Source organism: Cynoglossus semilaevis, chromosome 11 (genome assembly GCF_000523025.1).
Source record: "Cynoglossus semilaevis isolate Cse_v1.0 chromosome 11, Cse_v1.0, whole genome shotgun sequence".
Taxonomy (NCBI): Eukaryota; Metazoa; Chordata; class Actinopteri; order Pleuronectiformes; family Cynoglossidae; genus Cynoglossus; species Cynoglossus semilaevis.
In genome coordinates this window covers 17,171,250-17,180,807 of record NC_024317.1, presented here as the reverse complement: position 1 = coordinate 17,180,807, position 9,558 = coordinate 17,171,250, and the positions used below count along the sequence as shown (strand labels likewise).

The 9,558-nt window shown below is 36.9% G+C and overlaps 1 protein-coding gene across 2 annotated transcripts in view; it reads left to right on the top strand.

Moving 5' to 3' along the window:
- The window catches only part of igsf21a (immunoglobin superfamily, member 21a), a 207,543-nt gene that overhangs the window by 135,067 nt on the left and 62,918 nt on the right, over positions 1 to 9,558 (top strand). For both annotated transcript variants that reach the window (XM_025059949.1, XM_008321031.3), the window contains exon 3: positions 3,276 to 3,397. In XM_025059949.1, the coding sequence (XP_024915717.1) occupies positions 3,276 to 3,397 (122 nt within the window). The remainder of the gene's footprint in view (positions 1 to 3,275; positions 3,398 to 9,558) is intronic.

Genomic DNA, 9,558 nt, shown 5'->3' with positions numbered 1-9,558 from the left:
ATTTCCTGAACTTTTTTTTTCTCTCAGACTGACTTTGGGTTTTTGGCAGGACCACAGACTGGGTCACTGAGAGGTTGCTGTTGATGCTGGATCTGGCCCATCTGTCCAGGAGCTGGAGGTTAGCTTTGTGATGCAGCATGCAAATTAAAACAGATATGACAGAACATTAAAATTAATTAGGGTTCCCCTGGTGGTCCATGCATAGTGTATGTACAACTTAATACTTTTCAACAGTGGAAATCAGAACAACTTTAGTTTGCTTTATTAAGTTACAGAATCATATCTTCTCATCCACCGTTGACCAGCCACAGTTCATTTTCTCTTAATCACAGATATTTCCAAAAGCCTAAAACCCCTAATCTCTGCAGATTGTTTTTCTTCCATTGATTGTTCACAATTACCAGAAACAAATTTGCTGCAGCACAGCATTTTTTGGCTTTATGTAGTACCTATCCTCTATATGAAAAATCGTTCTGCTTCCACAGGTTGTACATCACAGTCCTTTAAATCAGCTAAGTTTAAGCTGCAGTTTAAATTGTGCCAGAAGTCTGTGCTGTGTATAGATGATTATCCATTTTTTCCCCTTTTCTTAGCATGCTTTAAAAAGACATCCCACTCAACTATGTTACATTTTCGCAGGTGCAGCTTAAATGGTGATTTTACTGTGTTTATTAGTTTTGGAGATCAAAAATAGCACAATTACAGCCGTGAATTAGGTTTGTAATGATTCCTTTACAAGCACAGAGGAAAGAGTTTGGAATAAAAAAGGTTCCAACAAGTTGTCTTAGTGTTTTTAATGATATCATTTTTGTGCTGTTGATTAATTTTAGTTTTTAATTTGAAATTAATATAACTTATTGTTTTTGAATATGCTCTCATCTTGGTCCACAAAAACCCATCCATCCATCCATCCATCCATCCATCCATCATCCATCCATCCATCCAGATTATCCTCCACATTTTGATGGAATTTCTATCCCTGTCTCTCAGTCTGTTTTTGTTTTGTGGGATATTTCCACTCTTACCTGTTGGTTGGACTTTAGTTGAACCTTTTTCTTCCAGCACCTACAGGTAGTCACATGTTCAGTGAACTCTCAGTCTGAATGTATACAGTTCTCCTGGCCCTCTGTAGTGTTAACTTGAAGTGTGCATGCAATTTATCTCAGTATAGTCTCATTGTGTTCTGTCATAGTCACTTTGTTCCATATATTCAAATATGTGCTGCATACAGGGCATTATTATGGAAAGTTTTAGGAGCCATTATTTATACAACTGAGTAGAACCCTGTTCACAGATCAAAGATATTCAGCAGTGTCGGACAGAATGGCCTTTTTTAAGACACTATAGTGATGTGTTTTTGGTCCATTACTACAAACTGCAAATGGCTGCAAATATCTCTGTGGTTGGAAAACACAATTTTCAAACGTGGCATTTTAGGAGGCCGACCTTTTCCTCCATTGTCTTCTGGTTCGGCAACTCAAAGAAAAACATATCATCGTTGGCTGTCTCCAGTCTTGCACTGATTCAAAAATACGTCTACAGTACTCATTCTTGACATGAGTACCAGAATAATTTCTCACCCTTGTGCTGTCACAAATGTCTGAAGCCTGATGAAGAAAATGTTACATCTGTAGAAACAAATCGAAAGCCACCCACTTTTTTTTAACATGTGGTAATGCTAATTTATATTCTCAGCCTTGTCATTAGTCTTTTGAATGCTGTCATCTCCCTGTGCTGCTGCACTTTGTAAACAAAAACATGAAACAGTGCTGTTTTTCTAAGCACAAAATGAATACCATCTCCCTTCAAATTTAAAGAGAATCACATTTTACTTCTATCATTTTAGCTTTATCTCTCAGCAAACCTATATTTATATATTATATATACATTCATACATTTTACATTTTAATGCTTAATGGCTCTCCCTTTAATGTCTCTAGAACTAGACTTAAGTCTAAACGTAACTGAATCTGAACTGTAGCATTTTGACTGACTGAAGTAAGTGATGGTGAGTCCAGCAGGACGTATTGTGAAGCCTGTTTAGTGGCTTAGCGAGGTATGTTGAGTTTAAAGCGGGGCTTTCCTGTACTACAAAGGTGGCTCTCTTTTAACCTGGCTAGATCATCATGGAAACTTAGCTGCTTGTGTCCTAACCTGTTTTCAACCAGGGTATGTTCAGCTATAAAAGCGGGGCTAGGTAAAGTTGCGTAGTGATTACGAATTCAAGCTTAGCATGACTGTGTGCGTAGGCATGCACAGTTTGACTGAAGCAGCGGTGATTTTGAATGTGTTCTTGACTCAACTGACATTAAAGTTTATAAACTAAAAAACCCAACAGTCTGTTGAACATTACAGGAGTGACTTCCTTGAGATCACACTGGCATTTGCTGATAAAATTCTCTACGAGAAATTGATTCATTAGGCCAACCAAGTACTTATTTGTCACAGATATTATGTAAAGTTAATGATCTATTTGAATAATAACCAGATTTGACAAAGCAGCTTGATGAACCACTGAACCGTTTAACTTTCTTTGGGGGCTTGAGGTCAGACCATGAACACAAAGCCTGGGTATGTTGAGCCTCCTTCACAGCACAGGCCCCTGGTCTCCAATTTTATTTGCCTAAGCAACATTAACAGCTCTGTGAAAATCACATCATGTCAAGATTTTTATTTGCCACGTGCAGCTGTACATGAGCGGCAGCTGTGAATGGAGTGTTACGACAAGCTCAGCAAACTGTGTCATTACTGTGAAGAATTCACAATCAACCTCCATAGACTTTATAGTTTAAAACCACACTTTGCCCTTTTACAGCTATGAAAAAAAACAAAACTTTCTCCCTCATTCCATTCCTTATATTAAATAAAGAAAAGAAGGAACTCTAGATTCAGACCATATGGATATCAGCTAAACATCTACTGACTGAGCAGCTTCGTCTGTGTGCCTGACACGCACAGAACACTGACATCACGTGTGAATATCAGGACCCACTCGTGCATGCACACGCTCAGGCAGGCCCTCCTGAGAAACAAACATATTGATGTTATCACATTAAAGTCACTTTGGTTTTTGGCTTGATAAGAAATGAGCTCATTATGAGTCTATTACATGCAGGATTATTACATGTACTTCAGCCCAGGGGACTGCAATTCACTGTATGTGAAGATGAAGCCCAGTAGATGACAGGTAGACTCCACCTCATCTATCACTGGAGAGATTGTTCATTCACTGATTCTCTTCCCCTCTCTCCCTCTCTCTCTCTGTCTCTTCACAGGTCACAGACGGAGGGACCATCAAGCAGAAAATCTTCACTTACGATGCCATGTTTAATACTAATTACTCTCACATGGAGGATTACCGCAGAAGGGAAGATCTTGTGTATCAATCCACTGTCAGGTACGCTTCAGAATTACCAAATTAGCTCTAATTTAACCCTTTGAAGCACACTTTTACTTTTTATGTGATTTTGTGTGGAATGTTGTTTATTTTATTTGTCTTTTAAAATCTATATATTCTAACATTTAATATTATTATTATAATTAATTGGTTTTTTTTATTGGTGAATGCTATCATTTAGAAAGCACAGAATCAGCCTTAAAATTATCACAGTAGTTTTCTTTTTTTATCCAAGCCAGCTTAGTTTAGCTAGCTACAAGATAATATGTCCCCAGCTAGCTAGATCAAGTTAATTCCCTTTCTGATGTGATACACTTGTTTCTAAGCCATCTTTGAACTAATTATTTGGTATACACAGTAAAAAAAGATAATTTACACTTGCCAAAAATGTATAGTATTTTGATTATTTGAATGATTATATATAATAATTTCAAAGATATAGCATAGAAACACCCAGTCCAAAATCAACTACTATAAGAAATAAACATGGAGCTTTTTTCACCCATGTTGTGCATTAGTGGGCAGTGATACTAAAAGTGTTTTTATTCATATAGTATAAACACAAAACAATTTAGAACATGGTCAGATTTGCAAAACTCACATGTAAGAAAAAAACAAATTCCAGAGTGATTCTTTTAAAGTAAATGCTCTGATATGACCCCAGAGATGACCCCAGGTTCAATGCTACACATCTTCATTCCCAGCCATCTGCTCTTGGTCAGACTAGACCAGACCAGAGTGAAGTGACCTGTGTAGGGGTCAACACATTATTAGATGAGGACAGAAGGCAGTGGGAAACTCTAATCAGCAACTCTCTCTCTGTATATATATATATGTATATATATATATATATATATATATGTGTGTGTGTGTGTGTGTGTGTGTATATATGTGTATATATATATATATATATATATATATGTGTGTGTGTGTGTGTGTGTGTGTGTATATATATGTATATATATATATATATATGTATATATATATATATATATATATATGTGTGTGTGTGTGTGTGTGTGTGTATATATATGCATATATATATATATATATATATATATATGTGTGTGTGTGTGTGTGTGTGTGTGTATATATATTTATATATATATATATATATATATATATAGGCTCTCATCTTTATTTGTTGCTTCAGTTTACATTGGTCAGTGGTCGGTCCCAGATTTTCTCAGCTGTTTGTTTTGTTGTTGATTTACATCGTCACTTAGCCAGGCTTAACTTCCTGTTTAGTTTCCATGTATTTTTCATTTCGGAAAAGTATTGCCATCCACTAATTTTTTTGACAAAAATGATCAGTTGAGGAAAGGAACACTGATCCCACTCGGAATAATAACACTGACAGATTTATGAAAGACTTCAAAGTTGTCAGGTCTTTGATGAGCTGTATTTTATGTTTATGGATTTAAATAAAACACGTGAACACACGAGGTCCGTGAAGACATAACAGATGCCTTCCTGCAAGTTTAATGAAACTCTGCTAAAGCAGAAAAGCCTTGTGTCAGGTTTCATTTTTATTGTTCTATTAGGTGCAGGTGTGTGCACATTTATTCCTGCACACTTTGGCTCCTGGCTTGGTAATGTTGACATAATTTCACCCTTGGGAAAACTAATCGGGGACCCCCCTGTCCTCTGTGCCCCCAGCCAGTGGCTCACAGTATTATCAGAGATCTGTACATGCCTGTGCTCGCTCCAGCCCATCTCTCTCCAGCATACAGCTCTGCTGTGTACTCATTAACAGGTCGTTTTACTGTGAGATGGAGAGAGCAAGAGGAGGCGGACTCATCTGGCTCAGTTGGCTTGATTACACATTTAAGGCCCCCCGGAGACCGCCTTCCTTTACCCCGGGCTTCAACAGCATGGCAGGCAGCTGCCAGCTCCTTCTTCACATCGCTTGCTTCTTGTGCTTTGGTGCTCCTCCTACTGCAGAGATATCTCTGTCTCTCCTGCACTGAATGTTTAAAGGCACAACGAAACACTGGTCATACATCACAGCTATGAATTTATTTAACAAAGGATTTTTTTTTTCTTTATTAATGGCAGGCTGCAGATCAGAGCGTCCCGGTTTCTTTCCATCTTATCTCGCATCTCTGCTCTATGATTCAGCTCGTCCACGTTACACACTCGTTGTGTTTATTTTTTTGTCTTTTTTTTATTCCTTTCTTCTCATGTGTGACGTTGCTGCTCATCTGAGGGTAATTTATCTGAACAATGTCAAGATCCCCCTGAAGGATGGACACAGTAACAGAAAGGTTACACACTTACAGGTTCACAGACAACAGAACAATAGTGTACTCGACACACTGAGCAAGAAAAAAGAAAAAGCCTTGTACAACACTCTCCCAAGGGAATAACACCCAGTAACTGCAGCAGATGAATTCTCCCCACACTAACCCACATCCACAGCTCTTTGGAAATATTTAACCTGTGTCATAAATTAATAGTTAGTAGACAAAAAAAGGTGCAACTGATTAAAATTGCCACATGCCACAATCTGATTTTTTTTTTTTTTTTTTTTTTTTTTTTTAATTGGTTTTAAGAAATGTGCAGTCACATGTGGCAATATCCAGATGTGTATTTTCAATTAGAGCAGTTTATTTGTTGCGTACATTCGTGGAATGGAACGATGGATTCTTACTGGTGCCCATCCTGACCAGAACAATCTTGTGAACCGGATTTTTAATCCCAAAGAGTTTTTCTGAGTGAAATTATCTTTAAAAGTAAAAAAAAAAAAAGACAACCAGCAAAACGTGACCTGCATCTACTAGTTCTTAAAATTGAGGAAAAAAAGTTCCTCACCTGCTACAACGCCAGTGTTGAGGTAACAGAAACTCAAGTTAATCTAGATATTATTTTATTTCTACATTATTTTATTTATGGCATACATTTTTGAAACTTCCTTTTGAGACTTCCTATCAATGGAACTGTTGCTGGTACCCATCTTTTTTTTTTACCTTTGTCTTCAATCTCAGTGAGCTAATTCTATGTAAAATAAATAAAAATAAAAGTTAACCAGAGAGAAACGTGACCTGCAACAGCCTCACAGATCTTAAGAGTTCAGTTAAAAAAATAAAACTCCTGACTGACCACAAACGCCGTCATGATGTAACAGAAGCTCAATGCAAAGAAATGCGAAAAAAGCTATCCCCCCCCCCCTAATATTATCTCTCATTTCCACCTGAAAGTGCTGCTAAGTCTTCTGACGGAGCCTCAGCAGTCTCTTTGACAAATCCACTTTTGCATTCTAAAAGCATGACTCAACATTTGCGGATGTTTTAAAAACTCCTAGCATTTGCAGAAAATATTTATTTACTTGAACATTAAAAAAAAAAAAACTTTCCCCAGCAGTATTTATTATTACTGCAGGACAGGCAAAATCAGTTTCATTTTTTTTACTACATATGTCATCCTGACACTACAAAGATATTTTATCTTTAATGTACTGTAAATAAATAAATAAAATATATATATTTTTTTTTTAAATAAATGTCAAGTCTATTGCCTTATATTTAAGACCGATGTCAGAGATTAATGTCAGAGATGTGATTGATGCTCATGCCTCTCAGTGAGGAGGTTCTGGGTTTGAGTCCCAGCTTGCTCCTCTGAGGATTAACTACATGAAGCCTAGAGCCCGGTAATGAGGAGATGATAAATCAGCTGGCGTTCTGAATATTAACATGAACAGTTATTTAGACTATTGACTGTTTGTCTGGTTTTGTGAGCGGACTGTTTTTCCACAGTTGGAATTGTGAAAGTTATAGATCGGCACCTGAGGCAGCAGTCTGCATTGTTAGTAGTTACGTGTAAAAATAATAAGAAAGGGATTTTTTTTTTTTTTTTGGTTGTTTCTGTCTGATACGGAATCCATTTTGACATAATTCCTGAAGACATTGTTGACTATTGTGTCTTTATTTTTGTCTCATCAATAACAATTAGCAGAATTAAGCATCTACTGTTATGTTAAAAAAATGTAGTTTTGAAGTACTTCACAATCAAATATATTCTGTTCCGAGTCTCAGATTAGGTTGATTTATCATTCAGCTTGACTGTAAAGTCATTAATAAATAACTTTATCACTGTTAGTGTCATTGCCTGGTCTGACTTTCATTTGTTTGCTATAAGAATTAATAAAAATATAGAAAACTTTCACATCAGATGTGAAACATCTGAAACATCAGCGTAACCTAACACAATCACATCAGTTGCGATTGGAGCAGCTACTACCAGTCACAGGGAAATGTGAAGTGGAATAGCCCAATTGAATTTAGATGTTTTGTTTTCATTGGTCACTTCCAGTCACTAACTAACAGAGGTGGGACCAAGTAAGTCTTAAGTCTTTGCACTCAAGTCCGAGTCAAGATAGGCAAAGTCCGAGTCAAGATAGGCGAGTCGAATCCAAGTCAAGACTGAAAAGTATCAAGTCAAGTCCCAAGTCCTGCCGTTTCTGTTTCCATTCAAAAAAATAATAATATATTTACACAGATCACTGCCACTCGTTTTTTGTTGACCACCTCGTAGTTTTTAATCTGAACATAACGATCTTTGGTATCATTTTCTCTCACCCGTGCATTGTTTGACAGCCCTTCCTCATTGGTTGTCCCGCAGTTTGATTGGCTCGATGCTATTGCGTCAAAACAACGTGGGTCTAATTTGATTGGATGTTGTGCCGACAGCACATACACACACAGACACACATGTACACAATGAGAGATACAAAGCGCTCCTTAATAGCTTACTTTATAATCTTTGGGTTTTGGAGAAAGTATCAAGTCTTGTTGAGTCAAAGGGTTCAAGTCCAAGTGAAGTTGCAAGTCATCTCTTTACTTGTGTCAAGTTGAGTCTAAAGTCATCAAATTGATGACTTGAGTCTGACTTGAGTCTAAGTCATGCGACTCGAGTCCACACCTCTGCTAACTACCACTGGATAACATTGTTAGTTGCAGATGCCATTTTGATATCTGCCGTCATAGGCATCTGTCGTCTGCATATAACAGAAAACACACCATATGTTGACTGGGTCTGTATTTATGTGACAAGTCAATACTGTGGGCAGCTTGCAGCTTAGAACTGGTTTTCCCAAAACCAGCCTTGCATGTAAATGCCAGATATGGTCTAAATCCAGGCAACAAACATGTTTCTTTATGGTTGTTACGTATTCTTTCCCAGAAATCTATTTAAACGACTTCCCTCTTAAGTACAAGACACATATAAACAATAGTTTCTATGAGAGATGACTCTCATCTCAGTGAACCATCCCTGCGTTCTATGATTTTAACAGACCTTTCTACAAAAACAACAGAAAAATCTCTGTGGATCAAAACAAGAGAGATGAGCTGTTATGCTGAAAACAGTGCTGGAAAATCCAACCCATATTTCAACCATTTATTCTCCTGCACATTCCACCTCTTTCTTTGCTACTTATCTCATCCAGTAGCTTTAGCTGACGCATGTCAACTAACCTGATCCATTCACCCATAATGCTGTAGGCCTGGAAGAACGCTTGACAACGTGTTGGTTAATCTGATGCAGAGATCGACTGGTTAGGGATCACACACTCTGCTCTGCCAAGGAAGCTCTTTTTCAGCCGCCGTCTCAGCAGTTGCATTTGTAGGCTGGATGAGTTCGATGGGGAAAAGGCCTATATAACAGTAGAGAGCTTTCACATGGAACCACTAGGCTGCTAGTTCCAGCAGGAGTTCATGGCAACAGTGCTGCTGTTTCATGACTTATGTGTGTATGTTTTTCTCGGTACAAAGAGACAATTGTGGTATTTTAATTTGTTGTCAATGGGATTTTTGATAATAATAATAATAAAAACTAAACTAAATATCAAAAGAAAGTCATGCTAAATAATACTACTACTAAGCAATAATGGGAAAATATGTATATATTATTTTTATTATTGTTTTTTTATTGTCAATTAGTTATTATTACTACTAGTTTTTCCATCTGGAAAACTTAACAATGGATAAATGGGGTTTACATGCTTTATTTCCCTGTATTACCATATATAAATACTACTACTACTACTACTACTACTTATAATCATAATAATATATTATTGATATATTAAAATACAATATTAATTAATAGTTAGTTTCAGGTCAAATAAAAAAAGAAAAGAAAATAGAAAATGTAAAACTCAT